This window comes from Hyperolius riggenbachi, chromosome 12 (genome assembly GCF_040937935.1).
Source record: "Hyperolius riggenbachi isolate aHypRig1 chromosome 12, aHypRig1.pri, whole genome shotgun sequence".
NCBI lineage: Eukaryota > Metazoa > Chordata > Amphibia > Anura > Hyperoliidae > Hyperolius > Hyperolius riggenbachi.
This window is the reverse complement of record NC_090657.1, coordinates 29,026,682-29,053,861: the sequence shown is the minus strand read 5'-3', so window position 1 is coordinate 29,053,861 and position 27,180 is coordinate 29,026,682. Positions and strand designations below refer to the sequence as shown.

The following is a 27,180-nucleotide window of genomic DNA, read 5'->3' as shown; positions in this document are numbered from 1 at the left end:
AAAAAAAATGAGTTTCACTTACCTGGGGCTTCTACCAGCCCCATGCAGCCATCCTGTGCCCTCATAGCCACTCACTGCTGCTCCAGTCCCCCGCTGGCAGCATGCCGACCTCGGAGGTCAGCGGGCCGCATTGCATACATTTTTACGCATTCCCGCTAGTGCAGGAACAGTAACACGTACATTTTACGCATTAGAGGTTCAATGCGTACATTTTTACGCATTGAACCAGTAACGCGTAAAATGTATGTGTTAATGTTCCTGCACTAGCGGGAATGCGTAAAAATGTATGCAATGCGTCCTGCCGACCTCCGAGGTCGGCAAGCTGCCAGCGGGGGACTGGAGCAGCAGTGAGTGACTACAAGGGCACAGGATGGCTGCATAGGGCTGGTAGAAGCCCCAGGTAAGTGAAACTCATTTTTTTATTTTGCTTGGACCTTCCCTTTAAGGCTCATCCCCAACTTTAATAAACCAAAGCATTTACTTTGGGCGCCTTTCAAAAAGTGTTGAGTGCTCATTAGTGATCAAACATGTGGTAAAGCTACACCGTGGTTATAAAACATTTAGAGCTCGTTTCCACTATTGCGGTGCGGAATCGCCTGGATTCCACCGCTGATGAAATCGCATGCGGATGCGATTCCCCATGCGTTTTTTGCTGCGAATTCGCATAGGTGAGGGTATATGCGATTTTAACCATGTCACTGCCTGTGTGAATTTACATCGGTACCTATGCGAATTCGCGGCAAAAAAGGCATGGGGAAAACGCATGCGATTTCCCTATTAAATACATTGCATGCGATTCGCATGCATTCCACTCTCAGGCGAATTCGTTGGCTCTTTTGTGCGTTTTTTTCACCGCTCAAAAAAACGCACATCACCAACGCAACAGTAGAAACAGGCCCATTCACTTGCATACCACGTGCGAATCCGCATGCGTTGGACGCATGCAGATTCGCGATAGTGGAAAAGAGAGCTTAGTATTCACTAAGCAATTTACCTCAGGCAAACTTTAAACTAAGGATTCTGTCCTTAAAGGGATACTGTAGGGGGGTCGGGGGAAAATGAGTTGAACTTACCCGGGGCTTCTAATGGTCCCCCGCAGACATCCTGTGCCCGCGCAGCCACTCACCGATGCTCCGGCCCCGCCTCCGGTTCACTTCTGGAATTTCTGACTTTAAAGTCTGAAAACCACTGCGCCTGCGTTGCCATGTCTTCAATCCCGCTGATGTCACCAGGAGCGTACTGCGCAGACACAGACCATACTGGGCCTGCACAGTACGCTCCTGGTGACATCAGCGGGATCGAGGACACGGCAACGCATGCGCAGTGGTTTTCAGACTTTAAAGTCTGAAATTCCAGAAGTGAACGGGAGGCGGGGCCGGAGCATCGGTGAGTGGCTGCGTGGGCACAGGATGTCTGCGGGGGACTATTAGAAGCCCCGGGTAAGTTCAACTCATTTTCCCCCGACCCCCTACAGTATCCCTTTAAGTTAAGCAGCCACCGCCTCTCTCTCTCTCTCCTTCCCTGGCTGTCCTACAAAGGCAAGCTGTAATTGTCCTGGCAACAGGTTACAACAGCGCAAAATCCTTATTAAAGACAGGAGATGAGCTTAGTGAATTGTGGCCTTACACCTTAAAGAGACTCTGTACCAGAAAAAAAGTGCCCCTGTGGGGTACTCACCTCGGGAGGGGGAAGCCTCCGGATCTTATCGAGGCTTCCCCCGTCCTCCTCTGTCCCACGGTGGTATCGCTGGGCCCCTCCGAAAGCACAGCAATTTGTCGTGCTGTGGCGCAGGCGCAGTAGCACCTGCTATATTTACCTTCCCCGACTTCAGCGCAGGTGCAGTAGTGACTCCCCGATGGGCTAAGGCGGAAATAGATGATCCCAATCGGGTCCACTCTACTGGGCAGGCGACTTGTGTCTGATGAGCTGCCATAGCAACGAAACGTTGGGCATAGACTGGCCTGTGACTTTTTAGCTGTGAGCCTGCTGGGAGCAGCGGGGCTCAGTGTTTTTCGACTGTACACTATTTTGAAAAATGTTTTTAACCCTTCTTCTGCAGCAACTAAGTGCGGGCCCTGAGTGGGTGAGGTGGCAGGGATGGCCAGCATTTTTCTAACATTGAGAGGCTGGTCCAACAGTGCTGATACACCTCCCTATCCATGTTGCTGTATGATTATTATGTTTTAAAGTGCCTGTGCACAATTTTTGTTGTCATTTAAATGATTAAATGAAAGCCCTGAGGGTATTTTTACGCTATCTGGAGCGGTTTTTCTATGACGTGTGCTGGTGAACTACCCGAGGGACAGAAGGAGGACCAGTGGAAGGACCTTGCCTGAGTGGCTGGGAGTGGCCATACACACCACACGCGCAGACTGACCGTGAAGGTCTCAGGATTTGGTGAGTAGTTTACCGAAAGGGGGGAGCACATTGTGTTATCTATTCCCAAGGTGGCAGACCACTGCTCTTCTTAAAGTGAACCTCCAGATTAAAAACCTACTCTGCAGCACTGAAAAGGCTTGGTGATTCTTTAACAGTTTTACAGCATTAGAACTTTGTTTTTCTTACCTAAGCCTCATTTTCAGCTGCACAGAAGAACACTAACTGGGCATTTTTCCCCTGATGCTGTGCAAAGCATGATGGGATTTTTGATGTTGTTTTCCTTCTGCTGTTTTGGCGCAAATTTGTTTTTTGAGTTTTGAATTTGAGATTTGAAGCCTAGCACGCGCAGCTGGGAGGGTTTATCAGGACACAGGACAGTTGGAACTATGTCTCATGCTCCCTGTCACCTCCTTTCAACCAAAAAGATGGCTGCCCCCATGAAATCACAAACATTTGCCTGTTCCAGGGCGGGCAAGAGATTATATTATTTATCTATTTTAATTAACATAATGAATGTAACTTAATGACAGTATGTTTGTTTAGGCTGAATTTCCCCTTTAAGAACTTGTGATACTACTGTACCCTACGGAGTTGTATACCGACATTGAGCGCTTCTCTGTGAACTTTTAGTATATTTAACCCTGACTACTGATAAGGATTGAGAGCGCTCCACCAAGTCATGAAACTTCCCCTTTGTGCTGTGCATAGGGGGAATCTTTCTGGAGTTGAATTTATTGAATAGACTTGTGCAAACGCAGATCTCATTAAAGGGACTCCCAGCACCTCTAATGGGCATGCCTTTAAGCCAGACGACTTCCAACAAAGTCGTGCTATGACCCCTCTGGAGGAGCCTCTTGCAATGGCCATGCATGTAACTTCCTCTTCCTGCTTCATTCAGTAATGCACTTCTCTAACAGAGAAGACTGGGTGACCCGGAAGTTATAACATAGCCAAGATGGCAGCTGCGATTTTTAAAATGACATCGAACGAAAACTATTTGAGGTAAAACGGCGATTCAGGCGTCACATGAAAGAGGCGAGTACAAGCTAGAGAAAGGTATGCATCTTTAAGTACTTCGCAATACTGGTTGGAATCTCTAGGCATACCCATGAGAGGTGCAGAGTCCCTTTAAAGAGGAACTCCAGTGAAGATAATGTAATAAAAAAGTGCTTCATTTTTACAATAATTATGTATAAATGATTTAGTCATTGTTTGCCCATTGTAAAATCTTTTAAATCCCTGATTTACATTCTGACATTACATGGTGCCATTTTTACTGTTGGCAGGTGATGTAAGCTGCTGAATAGTTTTTTGGCAGTTGGAAACAGCTGTAAACAGCTATTTCACACAATGCAGCAAGGTTCAATTCTTGGTCGGAGTTTCTCTTTAAAGTTAGTGCTGTTAAGCATTCCTTTCGCATTGACTATGTTTGAGTAAGTTGTTGGGTTTCTTTTTTTTTTTTTTTTTAAGAACTCTTGTAAGGTAAAATCTGATAGGCTGATAGGAGTTATGACCGTGTACGTCATAACTGTTCTTTGCTTGACTTTAGAAAATAAACTTGTTTTCAATGCAAGATGATCCCACAGATAATAAGATATGCACTAAATATTTAGTGGGCAAAGCTAGATAAGCAACACGACTTCGACCTCTTCCTGTCAGGTCTAGAGGGTGCCATTAGGTCGGAGAAAGAGGTGTCTGCCAAATTCTGCTGCGGGTCATTCTTTTCATGTGTGTTCAGCCAGCGACCCAGACTAGCCTTCCCAGGCTCTCCATGGAAAGCAGCCCAGTCTCCCTCATACATAAAGCACCTCAGTGGAAGCTGTGTCCATTCTTCCAAGTGACCTAGAAAGAGGACAAGCTGGACTATTCCTCCAATGCTCCAGTCACACAGGTCAGTATCAATACACATCTGTCTCCTGTCTGCGTCTGACTATGCCTGGATATTATCAATGTGTATATGTAACCTGCTGCTTAATGTACATGTTATTTCTATGGCTGACGTTTGTCTAGTCTGCTATACACCTGTGAGGAGTCACTGTATACATATCATCCCGCACAGTCTTCCGGGATATTGTCCAGAAACCCATCATTAAATGACTGACCTTGTTTCCCACGGCAACCACACTCTACCATTCAATTGGAGACTCTGTCCAGCTTCTATGACTATTCATTTGCGATCTTTGATGAATGAGGTCCATTGGGGCAGATCTGTGGACTGCAAAGAGAAGAAAAACAATTCTATTCCTTTTACCTATACTCCTGTAAACATTCTTTTTATCAGTTTTATATTCTATTTAAGGAAAAATAAGGTAGCTTCATTTGCGCATTTTTAGGTTCTAGAGGGGAAAAAAAAGTCCAGTTGAAGCAACCCTTACTTTTTTTTTTTTTTTGAATGTTCTTTGTAACAGCCTCTCAAATCTCTACATTCATTGTCTAACCTAAACTCAAAAACTGATGCTAGGGATTTGTATTGGTTGGCAGACGTAAAGGTGTTCATTTACTGTACAATATTTTCCTCAGATGCAATCATTTGATCAGATCTTTACAATCAAATTGCACAGAAAACCATGCAGAATGTAAAGAAAATCGATGTAAAAATGATTCTTTGGTTGATTGGAATACAGAATTTTGTCTATCGGAATGTTGATTTTACAAATGTATCTGAGGGAGAACGTGCCCGACTGACCCGTTTGTGGGAACAATCGAAAATTACCTTCTGATACTTAGGATCCCGCAAATCTGATGGAATTATTGCATCTGGGGGAAATATTGTACTGGTAATGGACACCTGATACCTGAGGTGAACTCCTTTATACAAATGGAGGGAGCGGGCATGTATGTGCAGCAGTCCTCATGCCCACTGCACCCCGTCCACCTCCCTCACACTCCGTTCCCTTGTAAAAGTGCCTGTGAGAGAATTCCAAGTGGCAGCTAGGTCACGCACTATGTGCTGGGCCAGCGGCATGTGTCCTTGATCATGCTCCCGTTGCCAGGAGCGATGCGCATCTGCACTACCAGTTGTTACACAGAGCGCACGGGCAGAGCGTTCCTGGTAACAGAAACACAATCAAGGACAGTAGTGCAAGACCTGGCTGACTTGGGACGCTCAGGGGTGCTTTTGCAAGGGAATGGAGGGGTAAAGAGGGGAATGGGGAAGCGGTGGGCATGAGGACTCCTGCATACACATGCCTGCCCCCTATGTTTGTACAAAATAGTTTGCCTCGGGTATCCTTTAATCAATCACTAACAAATTTACTACAAGAAGAAAATAGCATGAAAATGGTGGTATTGCCTAAAGAAGCCAATCAAAATCCTTGATGCATTTAACAGCTGAAGCCTGGCTACCTGATCTGGCCAACTTCACCACTTCTGGTCAAACCTCGATAAATGTCACTCACGGAGTTAGACCGTAGCTGATAGGCACCCAAGTGAGGATAGACGTGTGCAAGCTGATATGGTGCTGTAGTCCAGCAGCACCCAAAATGTGGAAAGCAGAGATCAGCAGCACCACATGGATGTATTTAAAGCTCTTTATTGCATAAAAGAGATAAACCCATGGACAGCGACAGACGCTGTTTGGGAGGTGAACTCCTTCCTCAAGCTATGTAGGCTCACTCCCAGTGAGCACCCATAACGTAGGCCCACTCCCCCACATGTAGGCCCACTCCCAGTGAGCACTCATAACATAGGTTCACTGACCCAAATGTAGGCCTACTCCCAGTGAGCACCCATAACGTAGGTCCACTGACCCAAATGTAGGCCCACTCCCAGTGAGCACCCAAAAACGTAGGCCCACTCCCAGTGAGCCTACACAGATTGAGGAAGGAGTATACCTCCGAAACAGTGTCTGTCACTGTCCCTGGGCTTTATCTCTTTTATGCATTAAAGAGATTTAAATACATCCACATGGTGCTGCTGATCTATGCTTTCTACTCACTGAGTTAGTACAGCAGCTTGTAATGCATTCATCACAGCGAATGAGCAGTGCATCTCCATTTAATCCAAATCCTGGACCACATACATGCCTTTATCTCTTATTTTACGTACAGGTATAACCTACTGAGATGACCACCAGGTGATGTGCTGGCAACACATACCAATGTAGCAAGATGTCCTCAGACGGAGATGCCTGGGTCCCAGAGGAGCAGGAAACCGTCACCAGCAAACTGCAGCGGAAAATGAAGCAGTCTCCTCTTGTTCCAGTGGGTAAGTCACAAGAGGCACCTAGCCAAATACTTATTCACCGAGTTCCCCATTGAGGAACGGCTGGGTCTCTCAGGGTGTGGCTTGCGGGATAGGAAGTGCTTTAGTTGGCAGACTGGAATAGACCAGTTTGGAGGGATAAGGGCCCATTTACACTTAATCAGTTGGTACGCGTTTTTTCCATAGCCGTACATTTTGAAAAAGATTTCAGTTAAACGCATTAAGTGTGAAAGGTGCCATAGGAAAACATGGGCATAACTTTGAAAATCAGTTTTCTTTCAGTTATAACTGAGAGCAACTGATTAAAGGGAACCAGAGATCAAAAAATAAAGATTTTATACATACCTGGGTCTTCCTCCAGCCCCATAAGGGCTGATTGATACCACGCCGCCATCCTCCTCTGCCCGCAGCTACGAGAACCGGCTCCCCGCTGTTCTGTCAGTCGGAGCCAGTCTAAGCGTAGCACAGGTGCGCTCTTTGCGTATCTCTGCAGGAGTGTATGGAGAGATACGTAGAGGGCGCACTTCTCCTGCGTAGCCTGAATCCGATGACGTGAGCGACGGGAGCCAGTTCTCGTAGATGCAGACAGCGGAGGACTGCAGCGTGGGATCGATCAGTGCGTATGGGGCTGGAGGAAGCCCCAGGTATGTATAACTTCTTTTTCATTTTTTCATCTAGGGTACATCTCTGGTTCCCTTTAAGTGTAAAAGGGCCCTAACAGAGGCCATAGAAGGAACGCTGTGAGGAGAGCTATGCATACCAGGGCTGTACTAGAAGGCGTGTTGAGCTGTCTGTTGACCTTTGCAAGATGGGCCCCCATCACCAAGGGTAGGCAAGAGAAATGGTGTGCACATTGCGTGGGGGCATCAAAGTTTTGCCCCTGATGCAGTTTGAAAGGTGCCCGATGTAATTGCCGCATTGTAATGCGTAACTTTGCACTGCAATGCAACACCTATGCGACATTAACAGTGTGACCGGTGCAATGCCACGGCATGCGGCATCCCAATGCACTGCATGCAGTACAATACTGCTAATAGCAAGCATTAACAGGGAAGCATACTTTTCATTAACTGTATGCTTTACTGTATGCAATGTATGGATAATGTCCGGTGCCACACTGGGCGTCGCATTGCGTTCCCTGTAAAAGCACAAACGTAACAGAAGGCTGTTACGTTTGTGCTTTTAGAGGGAACGCAATGCGACGCCCAGTGTGAATACAGCCTAAGGGATAAAACCACTTTCACTAATATATAATCCTCACCACATCAGCTATATATGTTAACAATTTGTACCACACTGACATACCTTTCTTCTGGATCTAACCATGCCATGCTCTAGAATCATTTTCCCATTCCAGAAGAAAAAAATAAATAGTTGTGTGAAAACTGTCTGAAGGTATCCTAAAATAAATTATACAGCACAAAATAATGTCATTTCACGTAATCAACATTTACATTTCATTTATACTTAGGGCAGATGTCTTTCAGGATACGATAGTGAACTTATGTACTTGGATCCATTACAAGGATCCTTTAAAGTGGAACTGTCATGAAAATCTTAAAGAGACTCTGTAACAAAAAAAAGTTCCCCTGGGGGGTATTCACCTCGGGAGGTGGAAGCCTCAGGGTCCCAATGAGGCTTCCGTCTCCTCTGTAGCTGCAGGCAGTCCAGCGCTGGCTCCCCCGAAGTCTCCCGCAATCCACGCTCGACAAGCCTGACAAGGCTTGCTATATTTACATTTCCTGGCTCCAGCGGGAGCGCTGTTGAGGCTCTCCGCACGGAGATAGGCGAAAAATAGCCGATCTCTGTTGGGTCCGCTCTACTACGCAGGACACTAGTGCCTGCGCAGTAGAGCGTGCCAACAGCGATCAGCTATTTCCGCCTATCTCAGAGCGGAGAGCAGATACTGCACCTGCCCTGGAGCCAGGAAGGTAAATATTTATATCCCTGCTGTTCGGAGGGCCAGAGCGAGACAGCCGTGGGACACAGGAGGACGGGAGAAGCCTCGATAGGATCCGGAAGCTTCCCCCTACCGAGGTGAGTACCCCCCCAGGGGAACTTTTTGTCGTTACAGGTTTCTTTAAAATGTAAAACACATACAAATAAGAAGTACATTTCTTCCTGAGTAAAATGAGCCATAAATTACTTCTCTCCTATAATGCTGTCACTTACAGTAAGTAGAATAAATCTGACATTACTGGCAGGTTTTGGGTTAGTCCATCTCTCCCATAGGGGATTCTCAGCATGTCCTTGTCAATTTTTACAAAGATGCTGGTCAGTATACCTGCTCATCATACACTTTTTTTGGCAGTTAGACGCAGCAACTGCCATTCACTAGGTGCATTTTGAAAGTAAAGAAATCTCTGTGAACCCCCATGAGGAGATGGGCTAGTCCAAAACCTGTCGGTTCTGTCAGACTTCTACTACCTACTGTAAGTGACACTGGATGAAACATAGTTCTTAACTGTATTTTTACATATTTTACATTTTAAGATTTTTGCAACAGAAGTCCTTTAAAGTATCAGGCCCGGAGTTACATCACAGGAGCCTATAGGCACAGATGTCCTGGCACCCTAGACTTCTCCCTTCACTAACCTACAACCCCACACCGAACTGCACCACAAGTGTGCTGGCTGTCCCAGCTGTCACTTCTCCCATACTTCCCTTGCCCGTCCTAGGTAGCTACAGGTGCTCCTTAATACTGAGGGCATCTCTGGCTACCTAATACTAAGCAGCTAGAGGTGCCTCAGCTGAAAATAGATCTCGTCAGTGGAATGCCGAAACCTGGATGAGTAACCTCTCGGGACTCTGCATAAGCAAGATGGGAAGGAGAGTGATCCGCCTCTATCTTCAGGCACCTGTAGGCATGTGCCTACATTGCCTTCTGGTAAATCCGGCCCTGGAACGTGTGCATATATCATAACTTTAAATCTCAGCTCCTCAACATGTAGTATGTGTACCCCAGGAGGCTCTTATGATTTAGTCATGCAGTTCTTATACCACTAATCACAAGCCTTCTATTATACGAAGTTTAGAGTTTTAAACAATAATAAATCATTTAGAAACAAAATTGGATAAAAATATTTAAAGTAATTAAAATATTATAAGTTTCAAAAGCATTTATACACAATAAAGGCGCACTGCTTATAAATGTACATATCAAAAACCTGCTACTCACTGGCTTTCATAAGGGGGTACCATATGCAATACTGCAGAGAAACACTGTTATAAACTATCACTACCTCCCAGTTTAATCACTTTAACTTACAGTTTGCCCGGGGGGAACCATTGTAGTAAATTAATGTGAGTTTTTGAACTTTGTGGTGACAGTAATGTCACTGCCAAGATCTGCACTATACAACAATAACTGGCGTTGAAGCACACTGGCTGCTTTCATAACAATTTGGCACAGAAGCCTGACCTATAAATGCATCCATTTTATTCTTATTGTCCCAAACAGCAATAATGAAGATAGACAGACGAGACCTTCCACCGAGAGACACTGAAAGTACAGTTAGCACGGATGTCTGTTGGCATATTAAAGAGAAACTCCGACCAAGAATTGAACTTTATCCCAATCAGTAGCTGATACCCCGTTTTACATGAGAAATCTATTCCTTTTCACAAACAGACCATCAGGGGACGCTGTATGACTGATATTGTGGTGAAACCCCTCCCACAAGAAACTGAGGACCGTGGTACTCCTGGCAGTTTCCTGTCTGGGAACCTTGTTGCATTGTGGGAAATGGCTGTTTACAGCTGTTTCCAACTGCCAAAAAAGCAAGCAGCAGCTACACCACCTGCCAACAGTAAAAGTGTCACCATGTAATAAATGTCAGAATGTAAATCGGGGAGAGGAAAGATTTTACAATGGGCAAACACTGATTAAATTCTTTATACATCATTATTATAAAAATGAAGCACTATTTTTATTACATTATTTTCACTGGAGTTCCTCTTTAACATTCAAATCTTTACACAATTTGGACAGAGTACTGAAGGATTTTTTGCAACTGCATCACACCTCCAACAACCTCAGATCAAAAAGATTTAATAACTTGGTCACCCCCAGAATCAACCTTGTAGCGTTAGAGAGGAATCACTGCCGGGAGACTTGGGCGCAGGATACAGCCGGTATGGCTGATCCTGCTGCTGCACAAGTTCCCCCTCCAGGTCCACGTGGATAGAGGGGAATGATGCAATTCCGCTGCCAGCTATTGCTGGAAGGTGTATTACAGTGTTTTGAAAGAAATTTCAGCTCTGTCTTCTGATGGCGCCGAAGTTACTCACTGTGCACTGCTACAGCCATAATTCCTATTACGCCGGCTGTGCCCAAATCTCCTGCGCTGGATTGCCAGTGTTGGACCTTATAAGCTTTAGAGCCAAAGCTTTTTGTCATGCTGCCTCTACACTTTGGAACTCTTTGCCAGACCCAATCAGGCCATCTCCATCCTTAGAAGCAACTGAAAAGCCAACTGTTTAGTTTACAAATAGGGATGGTCAATGACATGAGGGAGGCATGTGCAGAAGGCCCAGACTGGACTTGATGAAGAGTTGCTGATTACGCAGCTGTGATCACAGGGGTTAAATTACCCAGAAGTCTGCCCAATAGTCTGCGGTCTATTCTGCATCACAGGTGTACCGCGAGCCGCGTTCCACGACTCCGGCTTGAAGGAGGAAGCGCGGTAGTGAGTCATGCAACACAGCTTTAAATGGCAATGCGCCCCGCACTATGCGGGGGGTTACGGGGGGACCGGGAGAACGGGAAGTTTTATTTTAACTACAGATTCACTTGGGTCAGCAGACAGCCAATAATAAGATGCAAATACTTGCACTCATGTTTTCCATACCAAATCCAGCTAGAACTGAAAAATATGAGCATCAACAGGAGAGAGAGATCAGCTGCACACAATCGTAGATTACGTGACCAGCTGGGGGCATCGGGTTCAGGTATCCTTCTAAAAAAAGCCCCCTTCCATACCACTGACCTGCTCACTAGGAGCTGCAAAAGCAAAAAGATAAAAATAAAATCACATCAAATTCTAGTGCACTTGAGAGGCGGGGGGCTCCGGGCTCTGCTTGCACCCGGGACTTGCACAGGACAACAGTTTAAGTTTCAAAATCCAAACTGGAAAATTTGTCATTGAACAATAAAAGCACGGCCAGTGACGTGTTCACCGACTCTTATTCTACAGGCCTGGCTGGATTTTTTGTGATCGTTGCTTACGGCATTTACCGTCTGAAGCATAGAGGGAACGTGAAAATGTCCATCCACCTGATCCACACGCGGATGGCTGCACAGGCCTGTGCAGTAGGAGCCACTGCTCTGGGTAAGAACCGCCATAGCCACATGCATCATGTAGAAGACAAGTCTGCTATGCAAAGAAATCTCACATTATGTCAGTAAAGGGATTTGTACCAATTATCAGTCCTGCACCCGAGAGCTAGCCACGTGTATCAAAAAAGGGCGCCTGGAAAACAAGGGCACGGGATATAGCCGAAATTATAAGTTGTAATGTAAAACAATAATTTCCGTTTATAGCTTATAAACGGAAATATAGTGCTAAATTGGTTCAATAAATGGGGTCGGTTCAATAAATGGAAATGAAACGGCAAAATACCGTCTATAACAACAAACTAATTCGGAAATGAAACGTAAAATAGCGCCTATAACAAAAACGATATTTACACTTGTATTAAAAGATACCCGAAGTGACATGTGACATGATAAGATAGACATGTGTATGTACAGTGCCTATTATTATTATTATTATTTATTGTATTTATAAAGCGCCAACATATTACGCAGCGCTGGACATTAGTTTAGGTTACAGACAATATTTAGAAGTGACATACAGCAATATGACAATACAGGAATACAAGAAAGACCAGATCACGCAGCACAGTATGAGCATAAGATAATGCTTAGTCAGTCACTGGATGGGAGCATGGAGATTAGGCAAGTTAGGTTCACTCAGATGCCTAGCATGGGTTCACAGTAATGGAGGTGCATGATCAGGTAGGACACAAAAGGAGGAGGACCCTGCCCAAAGGCTTACAATCTAGAGGGAGAGGTAAGGACACGAACGGTAGGGGACCAGAGTTCAGCTGTAGGTTTAGAGCACTTGTGAGGGGTAGTAGGCCAGAGTGAAAAGGTGAGTTTTGAGGGCTTTCTTGAAGATGTTGAAGGAGGGGGCTGCCCTAATGGGTGGAGGTAGGGAGTTCCATTGTGTTGGAGCAGCTCTTGAGAAGTCCTGGAGGCGTGCATGGGACTGGGTGATGCGGAGGGCGGTTAGGCGAAGTTCATTGGAAGAGCGGAGTGAGCGGCTAGGTGTGTACCTCTGAGTAAGATCGGAAATGTAGGTTGGACAGGTTTTGTGGACAGATTTGTAGGTCAGACACAGTATCTTGAATTTGATTCTGGACTGGATAGGAAGCCAGTGGAGGGATTCTAGGAGGGGATCTGCCGTGGTGGAGCGATGGGAGCAGTGGATAATTCTGGCTGCCGCATTCATGATGGACTGCAGTGGGGCTGTTCGGGTCATAGGGAGACCAGACAGCAGGGCATTGCAGTAGTCAAGGCGGGAAATTATGAGGGCATGGATGAGGAGTTTGGTGGTGGCAGAGGTCAGGAAAGGGCGAATCTTACAGATGTTACGAAGGTGGAAGTTGCAGGAAGTTGCCTAGCACACAAATAACTATGCTGTGTTCCTTTTTTTCTTTCTCTGCCTGAAAGAGTTAAATATCAGGTATGTAAGTGGCTGACTCAGTCTGACTCAGACAGGAAGTGCCTACAGTGTGACCTTCACTGATAAGAATTTCCCCTTTTTTACCTCTTTCTTGCTCTCAGAAGCTATTTTCTGCTAGGAAAGTGTTTTATAGTTGGAATTTCTTATCAGTGAGGGTCACACTGTTGTCACTTCCTGTCTGAGTCAGCCACTTACATAACTGATATTTAACTATTTCAGACAGAGAAAGAAAAAAGGAACACAACATAGTTATTTGTGTGCTAGGCACTGTACATACACATATCTATCTCATCATGTCACATGTCAGTTTGGGTATCCTTTAAGCATAGTAATACAATGGTAGATTTTACAGGTATTTTACTGCAATTATACCTAACTGTAGGCTCTTCCTATCCCTATTTGCTAGACCCCCCCCCCCCCTTGTGTAAATATACATAATTTAATGGGTAATAGTTTAAAGGGATACTGTAGTGGGGTCGGGGGAAAATTAGTTGAAGTTACCCGGGGCTTCTAATAGTCCCCCACAGACATCCTGTGCCCATGCAGCCACTCACCGATGCTCCGGCCCCGCCTCTGGTTCACCTCTGAAATTTCAGACTTTAAAGTCAGAAAACCACTGCACCTGTGTTGCCATGTCCTCGCTCCCGCTGATGTCACCAGGAGTGTACTGCGCAGACACAGACCATACTGGGCCTGCGATGTGCGCTCCTGGTGCCATCAGCGGGAGTGAAGACACGGCAACTCAGGCGCGGTGGTTTTCAGACTTTAAAGTCTGAAATTCCAGAAGTGAACCAGAGTCGGGGCCGGAGCATTGGGGAGTGGCTGCGCCAACACAGGATGTCTGTGGGGGACCATTAGAAGCCCCGGGTAAGTTCAGCTCATTTTCCCCCGACCCCCCCACAGTATCCCTTTAGAATAATGTTTATTCTTCACTGGGGAAATAATGCAACAACTACACAGTAGTTCCATCATTTCTCTATCTTATGCTGGGAATACACAATGCGTTTTTTCGGTCGATTTGCCGTTCGATCGGGTTTTCGACTCGTTTTTCCAATCGATTCTCTTATCTTTTCTTAATTTCCATTCACTTCTATCAGAAAATGAGCGGTAAAATGGTCGAAAGTAAGATCGGACATGTCGGGAATTATCTATCGAACCATCTATCTGCCTACAAAACGCATGGTGTATTCCCAGCATTACCACCAACAATGTAATCCAAGGTCTCCCCAGGAGAAAGTGTACTTGAAAGAAAGTCGGATTTATTAGAATCTCTGCTGACGGTATGATTATTTCTAGATTTTTTTCCCCAAAAGTGGTGCAAGTTTTTCACAAGCTTTCAGACCCTAAAAATCATACCGCTTGATAGATCTGCGGCAGCCCTACACATTACACCTCAGATGGATCCAATTCGGGATTGCTGCTCTGAGCTGCGGATTTTCATCCCGAGCCTGACCGGGATTACCGCTGGCTAGTAACCATTGCCTCCTCCTGCCCAGACTTAGCTCCCATAAGCCCTTGCTACATGCGTCTAAGAATGCCAAGGCACTCTGAAGCTGTGGGCGAGGCTTGTTTAGTTTATAGGGAATTAGAGTATTAAAACAAAACAAAAAAAGTATTTGGCTTGGGGAATGCCCTATAAACTATATATCAAAGGAACACAATTATGCAAGGAGTAAAAGTTTATCTCGGATCCACTTTAAAATTAGGACCTGCTGACTACATAATAACAACAACCGATAACTAAGGGCAATATAGGCAATCCCGGGGAGCTGTAATTCCTTACAAAAGGTATCGACCGTTTTAGCTGATCTCCATTTCTATATACATGTTGAACTGTAGATCATAAATACATAATAATAATATATGGTACAGACTTTCTGGACAGTTTCCATCTGCTTGTGACTGTCCTGCGGCCCCAGGAGCACAGCCAGTCCACAGAGAATTTCCTAGAAATGCAGAAGCCGTGAAGCAGGAAGAGCCGGCATTCCAGAAGTCAGGGGGATTACAGAGCTGGGAGAAGAACACATTATCAGGAAGAGGAAGAAACAAACTATTAACTGAAGGCATCTGACTCTTCATAGATGTAATATATGATATATATAACAGAACAGAGCCGGACCAATCCCAGACAAGAATGTATACATTCCCATTTATTGTCTTGTGTGAGAAACACCCCAGAGCTGAAAAGCTCACCGAGGGCAGAGACACCGCCGACAGCTTTGTGATCCTTTTTCGTTTTTTAAAGCGGGATTGTCACCACAAAAATCAAATTTCAACAGCAACTGGTCTGAGTGTGTTAAGTGGTAAAGATGCTAACCCTGCATTCAAAACTTTCTTTGTTATAGTTTGGAGTTATCACCTACTTAAGGAGCACTGGCACTTTAGTAGTCAGTGCCAAACAGTTGCATGCTGGGGGTTCTTTTTATCTACAATATATTCCTCCTCTTCCATTTATTTCCCGGCCTAGCTGCTTATCTGAAACACGATCCCCTGCTCATGTGTGTTTACAAGCAAGGCTGAGGTGACTCAGCGATTGGAGGAGAAAAGAAAAAAGTAAAGGGCAGAAATGACATCAGGATTTAGCCTAAACTGTGGGCAAAAGACAGGATTCCCACCAGGAACAGAATTCTCATTTACTATATAACATTCACTGAAATCAAAATATGGACAGTACAATACATGTGTTTTGTAAGTAGATCAAGTATTTATCTACTTATATATGTGTTTTTTTCCCTGGCATAGTATGGCTAATCCTACTGCTTGACTTGCATTCAAATTGTGGTAAAACCGCTAGAATTGTGATTTTGTTGGGGTGGGGGGAGAAATCACGATTGGTGCAATTTTGCCACGATTTTAATGCAAGTCAATGGGGGCAATTAAAATAAAAGTGATCAAAGAGCGTAAACTGCATTTACTCCTCGTCATCTACGTCTGGTAATTCTTCACAAGCTATTACATATAATCTACACTGTGAAGTGGGCTTTGTAAACCAATAAATAATGAGAAGAAAGGGGAAAGAAATATTCTTGTAGAAATATTGGATAGAGTTCAGGATTCCTCCAGTTTCGCAGTTCAGGCTAATAAGAAGGAGAATAGATGGCAGGAGAGATCAGTAGCATGTATGGGTAGGTGTACAGCTCAGCTGCAGGCAAGCAGTGCTATTCAATACAATTTTTCCGTTTGAAAAGTTTAGTCCCAAAAGTTATAATTTACACTGATCCGCATAACTGATTAGTGAATTTGTCCTTAAAGTGGACCTAAACTCAGAACTTCCTCTCTGCTCTAAAAGATAAGCAACAGCATAATGACCTTACTTTACTTTGTTACAGCTGATACAAATCCTGCAAAAAAATCTGCAGGATTTTATACTTATTATTCATATTCTCTGAAAAATGGTTAAAGTGGACCTGAACAGGACAGAAGGAAAACAGTGAAATGCTCTCTGTATGTATTTAGAGAATTTTCTTATTATTGGGTATTTTTTAATAAAATAAATTTTCTGATATTAGTGCTATGATGGTATAAGCTGATTTGACCTTTTTTTTTTTTTTTTTAGAAGTGCTAGTTTTGTTATACTTTTTACGCAATCTTTTTGAAGCATAGATTTGTCATATTGATGGTATGCGCTGTTGCGTAGTTTTTGACGCATACTTGTGGTTGTTATGGTTACGTATAGTTGATGCGCGTCATCTCTATGCGCACGATGGGTATACCTATGTAATCGAGTCATTTTGATGCGTACATACATCTTTTTGATGCGTTGCTTTTATGCGTACATACGTCATTTTGATGAGTATCTTTTGGCTGTTAGTGTTTTGGTATGCGTGGTTGCGTCATTTTTAGGCGTACGTTGGTATGTTTATACCGTCGCGTTGTATGACGCGTACATACTTCCTCGTCGCATTGTTTGACGCGTACATACGTCATTTTCATGCGCACTTTGGCGTTTTGTTTCTCCTAGCACTATGTCACTTTCTTGGATACTGTATGGTCAATCAGCTTCTGCCATCAGTGCGTTTTGGTGGATCTTCTACCACTATATTTGAGGTATGCCTGATTATTATTATCTTTCAGCCTTGATTTATTGTCATCTTGTAAATGTTTGGATCTGTTTTGGATCCACCAATGGGGGTGTTGGAGGTGTGACTAGATATGTAAATTGTCTGTTTCCCATCAGGACCTCTAATTAGTATATGATCAGTGATTGGTTACATTTGTATATGTATTTGGATGTGTTTGTATGCCATTTTAGAACTAGGCAGCATGAAGATGGGCAGGAGCCCGAAACAGTGGACTGTCCTGCCTTATAATCCTTTTTACATTTTGTACGTTTTCATTCCAATAAACAGATTGAGCTTTCCTGAAGGTGGTGCAGATCATTTTCTTACTTTGCTACTGTTTAAGTCCCATGGTGTCCGGGACTATTTGATCTGCACACCTGACCATCCGAGACTGATGGATGCCAAGTGAGTGAGACTCCATACCAAAATTTTTTAGAGAATTTAAACACAGGCTAATCACAAGTTGTAATTTGATCTCCACCCTGTGTCACATGACTGCCATGGTAGATAAGCCCATTTGAAAGCACAGGTGGTTAACAATATGCTGGTTTCCATGAATCAGGAAGTAGAACCAGTGCAGATTTATTTTAGGACTTGTATTAGCTGTAACAAAGTAATGTTTTTTTGTGTACATGTTATTATGCTGTTGTGTATCTTTTAAAGTAAAGAGGACATTCTAAGTTCAGGTCCGCTTTAAGAAATCATAAATTCTGCCAGGGTGTATAAGCTCATGAGCACAACTGTATATTGCAGACGAGGCACAAGGTGTGTGTAGCCCCTAACCCTAACATTACATTTATTTTGCACATCTACAGGGACAACCTACGCAATGTACAAGGAGTACAGGCAGCGGAAGAAGGAAGAGAGAGATGCCGCTCAGCCAATCGTAGGACACTCGGCAAAGGAATGAGGAAACGCCCACAGCCCGGTAACTGAAGTTCAGGCGGTTCGTTACGGTACATCTGTGAAACTTCAGAGCTACAACAGACAAATACTGGACAGATGATTCCTTCCTCCACTCTACCAGCTACACTAACTACAGAATGCTATACATCTAGGAGACCTGTAAAGATTTGTTCACCACACCTCTTGGCCATACCCAAAGGCGAACACTGGTTATGCGGTGTGTATGTCTTCATTCAATATAACTGAATGGGTCAGTGTGTCCAGTGCGCAATAATTCTGCTGCCTGGACCTTCTCTGTGTGCTCCATCCCAGTAGTGTGGACAGGGGAACCGATGCATTAACAAAAAAAAAAAAGAGAAGACCCACCTTATATCCTGAAGCTTGAAAAACGAACTATAACAAGCAATAGGGTATTGTACCGTGTTAGCCATCAGTAAAAGCAAGAACGTCGGGATTATATCCTGTTAGTTTGCAGGCTGGTGGTACAGACAGCTATATACATGCAACATCAAAAGGGAAAACAGATATTTTTTTCCAAGCATAAATACATGTCATTAAGATGCCTTAACTGTAACAAGTAACTTGCCTATATATCTTATCTAAAGTTTAGATAGTTTACACAGCAAATCTAGCTGGAAACCGCTTCAACATTTTATGATTATTTATTCCTGTGATACAATGCGGGCAGTCATGTTCTGTTTGTCACAGGCTGAGGGCTGGAGATGCTATCAGCTTGCCTGTGTGTAATGTGACAAATTCAGTCCCCTCTCCTCTGCAATCTCTGGCTAGTAACCTCTTCCTCCTCCTGCCCAGACTGAGCTCCCATAAGCCCTTGCTACAGTGCCAAGGCACTCTAAAAAGCTGTGGGCGAGGCTTGTGTAGCTTGTAGGGAATTAGAGTATTAAAACACAACAAAAAAGTATTTGGATTGAGGAATGCCATGTAAACTATATGAAAGGAACACAATTATGCCATGAGTAAAAGTTTATGTGGATCCACTTTAACACCTAGAAAGTGGCTTAGATGACACATGCGGCTGGCAAAAAGCATTTTGGCTAAAAATATATGCATCTTCACTCATTTGGAAGGCACAGTTACAGTTGGCAAATATGGTGTAAAGGTAAACTTTTCTAAATTTGTAAAGCCAGTTTTCTGGCTCAAACGACTTCACAGACATAACTATCAGTAAATGATTTGCTTACACCATTAGACCATACAGTATCACCACCCTCATCGTCCAATGAGCAGCAGATGTCACAGGAAACTGCAAAGTCAGAACAGGAAACAGTATTGTAGATAATAATTCTGACGTTGGCCTTCTTATGTATTCCAAATTCCCAAACTGGGTGTACAGAAATGACAAATCTGTAACTTGTACCTGAACACATTCCGTGCGTCTCCATGAAGTTTGCAGCAACACCTGAGTGTTCTGACCCTCTAGTCTAAACACACTTGAAAGGAGAGACACAGCGTCTGAAGCAATGGAGACTTAAAGGATACCCGAAGTGACATGATTATAGACATGTGTATGTACAGTGCCTAGCACACAAATAACTATGCTGTGTTGCTTTTTCTTTCTTTCTCTGCCTGAAAGAGTTAAAGGGGAACTGAAGAGAGAGGTATATGGAGGCTGCCATGTTTATTTCCTTTTAAGCAATACCAGTTGCCTGGCAGCCCTGCTGATCCTCTGCCTCTAATACTATTAGCCATAGCCCCTGAACAAGCATGCAGCAGATCAGGTGTTTCAGATTTTAAAGTCAGATCTGACAAGATTAGCTGCATGCTTGTTTCTGGTGTTATTCACTTACTACTGCAGAGAAATAGACCAGCAGGGCTGCCAGGCAACTGGTATTGATTAAAAGGAAATAAATATGGCAGCCTCTGTATACCTCTTAATTCAGTTTCCCTTTAAATATCAGGTATGTAAGTAGCTGACTCAGTCCTGACTCAGACAGGAAGTGACTACAGGGTGACCCTCACTGATAAGAAATTCCAACTACATAAACACTTCCCTAGCAGAAAATGGCTTCTGAGAGCAGGAAAGAGATAAAAAGGGGAATTTCTTATCAGTGATGGTCACACTGTAGTCACTTCCTGTCTGAGTCAGGACAGAGTCAGCCACTTACATACCTGATAAGAAAAAAAGAACACAGCATAGTTATTTGTGTGCTAGGCACTTTACATACCCATGTCTATCTCATGTCACTTCAGGTATCCTTTAACCCAAGACCATCCTCTGCAAGTCATTTATAGAATTTACAAGAAAGAGAAATAGTCTGCCACTGAACACAGACAGCAGATTCAGTATCTCTGGCCAGTAAAGTGAGAGGACACTGTGCAGAGATGGGCTCACATTAGTGTTGGGCGAACAGTGTTCGCCACTGTTCGGGTTCTGCAGAACATCACCCTGTTCGGGTGATGTTCGGGTTCGGCCGAACACCTGATGGTGTTCGGCCAAACTGTTCGGCCATATGGCCGAACTAAGAGCGCATGGCCGAACGTTACCCGAATGTTCGGCTAGCGCTGTGATTGGCCGAACGGGTCACGTGTAGTGTTGGGCGAACATCTAGATGTTCGGGTTCGGGCCGAACATGGCCGAACTCCGAACATAATGGAAGTCAATGGGGACCCGAACTTTTGTGCTTTGTAAAGCCTCCTTATATGCTACATACCCCAAATTTACAGGGTATGTGCACCTTGGGAGTGGGTACAAGAGGAAAAAAAATTTAGCAAAAAGAGCTTATAGTTTTTGAGAAAATCGATTTTAAAGTTTCAAAGGGAAAACTGTCTTTTAAATGCGGGAAATGTCTGTTTTCTTTGCACAGGTAACATGCTTTTTGTCGGCATGCAGTCCTAAATGTAATACATATAAGAGGTTCCAGGAAAAGGGACCGGTAACGCTAACCCAGCAGCAGCACACGTGATGGAACAGGAGGGTGGCGGCGCAGGAGGAGGCCACGCTTTGAGACACAACAACCCAGGCCTTGCATGAGGACAAGAAGCGTGCGGATAGCAATTTGCATTTTGTCGCCATGCAGTCATAAATGTAATACAGATGAGAGGTTCAATAAACAGGGACCGGAAACGCTAACCCATCACAGATGTTCATTGTTCATGTTACTTGGTTGGGGTCCGGGAGTGTTGCGTAGTCGTTTCCAATCCAGGATTGATTCATTTTAATTTGAGTCAGACGGTCTGCATTTTCTGTGGAGAGGCGGATACGCCGCCGATCTGTGACGATGCCTCCGGCAGCACTGAAACAGCGTTCCGACATAACGCTGGCTGCCGGGCAAGCCAGCACCTCTATTGCGTACATTGCCAGTTTGTGCCAGGTGTCTAGCTTCGATACCCAATAGTTGAAGGGTGCAGATGGATTGTTCAACACAGCTACGCCATCTGACATGTAGTCCTTGACCATCTTCTCCAGGCGATCGGTGTTGGAGGTGGATCTGCACGCTTGCTGTTCTGTGTGCTGCTGCATGGGTGTCAGAAAATTTTCCCACTCCAAGGACACTGCCGATACCATTCCCTTTTGGGCACTAGCTGCGGCTTGTGTTGTTTGCTGCCCTCCTGGTCGTCCTGGGTTTGCGGAAGTCAGTCTGTCGGCGTACAACTGGCTAGAGGAGGGGGAGGATGTCAATCTCCTCTCTAAAGTCTCCACAAGGGCCTGCTGGTATTCTTCCATTTTGACCTGTCTGGCTCTTTCTTCAAGCAGTTTTGGAACATTGTGTTTGTACCGTGGATCCAGAAGGGTATAAACCCAGTAATTGGTGTTGTCCAGAATGCGCACAATGCGTGGGTCGCGTTCAATGCAGTCCTAGGCCGAAGAGGTCATAGCCTAGGGTCACAAAACCTGTTTATTTGGGCAATTTCAATGGTGGCGAGTCTGACGTACATAAATCGCAGCAATGGCCGTTAGCAACGTCTGAATCTCACGAAATGTCTCATGCAGGTAGAAGACATATTGTTAGACTTGGGCTCCAAAGATGGGTTCCCTACATCTCTGCAAACCAGAGTTACAGGGCTCCAAAATTGGTAAAATCCCCCATAGGATTTCATTGCCTCCCTATTTCACTTTCCAAAATCTCACATCTTTTCAAAGGGCAATGGCTCAGCAGTACCAAATTTTCTAGCATTGTAGGGACCCTTAGGGGGATCATGACTGGTGAGTTTTGCCACTGCTGAGCCATTGCCCTTTGAAATGGTGTGAGATTTTGGAACGGTAAATAGGAGGCCCAATGAAAGCCTATGGGGGATTTTACCAATTTTGGACCCCTGTAACTCTGGTTTGCAGAGATGTAGGGACCCCATCTTTGGAATCCAAGTCTAACAATATGTCTTCTACCTGCATGAGACATTTCGTGAGATTCAGACGTTGCTAACGGCCATGGCTGAGATTTATGTACGCCACCATCACTACCATTGAAATAGCCCAAATAAACAGGTTTTTGTGACCCTAGGCTATGACCTCTTCGGCCTAGGGGCCCGAAACTCACCAGTCATGTTCCCCCTAAGGGTCCCTACAATGCTAGAAAATTTGGTACTGCTGAGCCATTGCCCTTTGAAAAGATGTGAGATTTTGGAAAGTGAAATAGGGAGGCAATGAAATCCTATAGGGGATTTTACCAATTTTGGGCCCCTGTAACTCTGGTTTGCAGAGATGTAGGGACCCCATCTTTGGAATCCAAATCTAACAATATGTCTTCTACCTGCATGAGACATTTCGTGAGATTCAGACTTTGCTAACGGCCATTGCTGCGATTTATGTACGTCACCATCACTACCATTGAAATAGCCCAAATAAACAAGTTTTTGTGACCCTAGGCTATGACCTCTTTGGCCTAGGGGCCCGAAACTCACCAGTCATGTTCCCCCTAAGGGTCCCTACAATGCTAGAAAATTTGCCACTGCTGAGTAATTGCCCTTTGAAAAGATGTGAGATTTTGGAACTGTAAATAGGAGGCCCAATGAAAGCCTATGGGGGATTTTACCAAATTTGGAGCCCTGTAACTCTGGTTTGCAGAGATGTAGGAAACCCATCTTTGGAGCCCAAGTCTAACAATATGTCTTCTACCTGCATGAGACATTTCGTGAGATTCAGACGTTGCTAACGGCCATTGCTGCGATTTATGTACGTCAGACATAAACTGCTTGAAGAAAGAGCCAGACAGGTCAAAATGGAAGAATACCAGCAGGCCCTTGTGGAGACTTTAGAGAGGAGATTGACATCCTCCCCCTCCTCTAGCCAGTGACTTCCGCAAACCCAGGACGACCAGGAGGGCAGCAAACAACACAAGCCGCAGCTAGTGCCCAAAAGGGAATGGTATCGGCAGTGTCCTTGGAGTGGGAAAATTTTCTGACACCCATGCAGCAGCACACAGAACAGCAAGCGTGCAGATCCACCTCCAACACCGATCGCCTGGAGAAGATGGTCAAGGACTACATGTCAGATGGCGTAGCTGTGTTGAACAATCCATCTGCACCCTTCAACTATTGGGTATCGAAGCTAGACACCTGGCACAAACTGGCAATGTACGCAATAGAGGTGCTGGCTTGCCCGGCAGCCAGCGTTATGTCGGAACGCTGTTTCAGTGCTGCCGGAGGCATCGTCACAGATCGGCGGCGTATCCGCCTCTCCACAGAAAATGCAGACCGTCTGACTCAAATTAAAATGAATCAATCCTGGATTGGAAACGACTACGCAACACTCCCGGACCCCAACCAAGTAACATGAACAATGAACATCTGTGATGGGTTAGCGTTTCCGGTCCCTGTTTATTGAACCTCTCATCTGTATTACATTTATGACTGCATGGCGACAAAATGCAAATTGCTATCCGTACGCTTCTTGTCCTCATGCAAGGCCTGGGTTGTTGTGTCTCAAAGCGTGGCCTTCTCCTCCTGCGCCACCCTCCTCCTGTTCCATCACGTGTGCTGCTGCTGGGTTAGCGTTACCGGTCCCTTTTCCTGGAACCTCTTATATGTATTACATTTAGGACTGCATGCCGACAAAAAGCATGTTACCTGTGCAAAGAAAACAGACATTTCCCGCATTTAAAAGACAGTTTTCCCTTTGAAACTTTAAAATCGATTTTCTCAAAAACTATAAGCTCTTTTTGCTAAATTTTTTTTTCCTCTTGTACCCACTCCCAAGGTGCACATACCCTGTACATTTGGGGTATGTAGCATGTAAGGAGGCTTTACAAAGCACAAAAGTTCGGGTCCCCATTGACTTCCATTATGTTCGGAGTTCGGGTCGAACACCCGAACATCGCGGCCATGTTCGGCCCGAACCCGAACATCTAGATGTTCGCCCAACACTAGCTCACATGGCCAGTGTTAGACTGACATCATCATGCTGCTCATGAACTATGAGAAGACTGCGACCTACATGTCTGTACTGCAGAGAAGTAGATGGTGTAGTGTAAAGGCTCCTTACCAGGTACTTCAAAAGCGAATGCTATGATAACGGTTGAATGAAGGAGCTTCTATACATATAATGAATAGTGATCAGCAGAAAAATGTCTTAGCATGCAAAACAACACCAATTTGAAAAGGGGGTAGACTACTTTTCCTGGTCCCTTGGAGTTCACTATAAAAGGGATTCTACAGATTGATATTAGCCTTGCAATTTTCTCATGTTTATCCACCTTGAGCCTGCCGGTCAGCATCTTAACTATTGCCAGACTAAAAAACCCAGCACCAACTGCTTTTATACAATACAATAACATTTCTATAGCGCTTTTCTCCCGTGGGACTCAAAGCGCTTAGGCTCTCTCAGATTCAGTAATTAGTAGGATGAAGTATTCACACAACAAAAGTTATATTTCTGCAAATGCCAGACTGAACCAGTGGGTTTTCAGTTTGGATTTAAACACGTCCAGGGATGGGGCTGTCCTGATCTGTTGAGGTAAGGAGTTCCAAAACGTAGGGGCAGCATGACAGAAGGCTCTGGAACCAAAAGTTTCCAAGTGGACTCTGGGTATGACTAGATTATTAGAACCTGTAAATCTGAGAATGCGGGGATTGCTACGCAGCTGTAACATATCTTTCATGTATCCAGGGCCTAGATTATTCAGGGATTTAAATGTCAGTAGGCCGATCTTGAATAGGACCCTCCATTCTATAGGTAGCCAGTGAAGGGAATGCAGGACTGGCGTTATGTGGCAGTGACGGGGTTGGTTGGTTAGCAGTCTGGCAGCAGTATTCTGTATTAGCTGTAGGCGGTACAAGACCTTTTTTGGAAGGCCAGTGTAGAGAGCATTGCAGTAGTCCAGTCGGGATGTGATGAAGGCGTGGACTAAGGTTGGCAGATCTTCTGGGGGTATGAGGTGCTTGATTTTTGCAATGTTCTTCAGGTGAAAATAGGATGATTTCACCACAGCAGAGATTTGAGTTCTGAAGTTTAAATCCCCATCAATTAGAACTCCCAGGCTACGCACATGATCAGAGCTGCGTAGATCCGTGCCTCCTATTCCCAGTGGTGAAGACTGCAAGTTAAGTTGTTTTGTTATCATGCTCTGCCCTCCAATCAGAAGGACTTCAGTTTTGTCTGCATTTAGTTTCAGCCAGTTGTCATTCATCCATTGCTGTAGTTCACGTAAGCAGGCGTTTATAGTTAGAGTTGGGTCTGTCACACCAGGCTTGAAGGAAAGATATAGTTGGGTGTCGTCTGCATAGCAGTGGTATGTCAGGCCATGTTTTTGGATTAGTTTTCCCAACGGTAGCATGTAAATCGTGAAAAGCAGGGGAGAGAGGATTGAGCCCTGGGGCACCTTAAGTGTTACAGGGGTGGACAGGAAGGGCCCCATAGACACTTTGTGGGTTCTGCCACTCAAGAAGGATTGGAACCACTGAAGTACTATGCCATCAATGCCGCAGTATTCCTGTAGCCTGTTTATCAAGATGTCATGGTCAACTGCGTCAAAGGCTGCAGAAAGGTCTAGCAGTATGAGGATCGAGCACTCTCCTCTGTCTCTTGCCATGAGCAGGTGGTTGCATATTTGGATGAGGGCAGTTTCAGTGCTGTGGTGTTTCCTGAAGCCAGACTGGAATGGGTCATAACTGTTATTTTGTAGGATTCTGGCTTCTAGCTGGAGGTAAACAGCTTTTTCAATTAGCTTGCCCAGAAAGGGGAGGTTAGAGACAGGTCTGTAGCTGGTCATTGCATCTGGGTCCAGGGAGGGTTTTTTGAGGAGAGGCCTGATGATTGCTTCCTTCAGTAAAGCAGGAAATATCCCTGCTTTTGTCTATAAACACACCCACTAACATTGCTATAGGCTAATAGATAGATAGATAGAGACACAGACACATACTACTTGCATACTAGGCAGTTGAGAACAGTGCAAACAGCAGTTATTTCCCACAATGCAAAGATGTGCACAGGTAGGAAACAACAAGGGCCGTGACTCTGATATCACACCACAGTATCAATCCACACGGGCACCTCCCCCCCTCCCCGATCTATTCCTGAAAAGTTGGTAAAACAAACTAATGGTGGTATCGGCTACTGATTGAGATGGAGGTCAATTCTGGGTTATAGTTCCTCTCCAAAGAGAAACTTTTAACCTTGGATTGAATTTCATGCCAATCAGTAGCGGATACCCCATTACCTTTTCTCAAATAGATCACCATGGACATCTGTGTGGCTGATATTGTGGCGACATCCCTCCCACAGTGTGATATCGGAGCCACGGCCCTGACAGTTTGTGAACCTTGTTGCATTGTGGGAAATAACGACTGTTACCAACTGCCAAGCAACAGTGTCTCCCTTTGTGGAATGTTCGGAGTTCTATGCACAGACATTGGCCTCAATTCCCTAAGCTTATCTCCTGTCTTTAATAACGTTTCTAGAGTTGTTACCATGGTGATAAGGCATGCAG

At 44.7% G+C, this 27,180-nt stretch overlaps 1 protein-coding gene across 1 annotated transcript; it reads left to right on the top strand.

The window, feature by feature from the left end:
- The first annotated feature begins 4,182 nt into the window (after positions 1–4,182).
- HIGD1B (HIG1 hypoxia inducible domain family member 1B) lies at positions 4,183–20,149 on the top strand. Its single transcript, XM_068264589.1, has 4 exons — positions 4,183–4,270; positions 6,429–6,585; positions 11,778–11,912; positions 18,208–20,149. Exons 2-4 carry the CDS (start codon positions 6,489–6,491, stop codon positions 18,300–18,302), a joined length of 327 nt encoding a protein of 108 aa, XP_068120690.1. The 5' UTR covers positions 4,183–4,270; positions 6,429–6,488; the 3' UTR covers positions 18,303–20,149.
- The last annotated feature ends 7,031 nt before the right edge of the window (positions 20,150–27,180 follow it).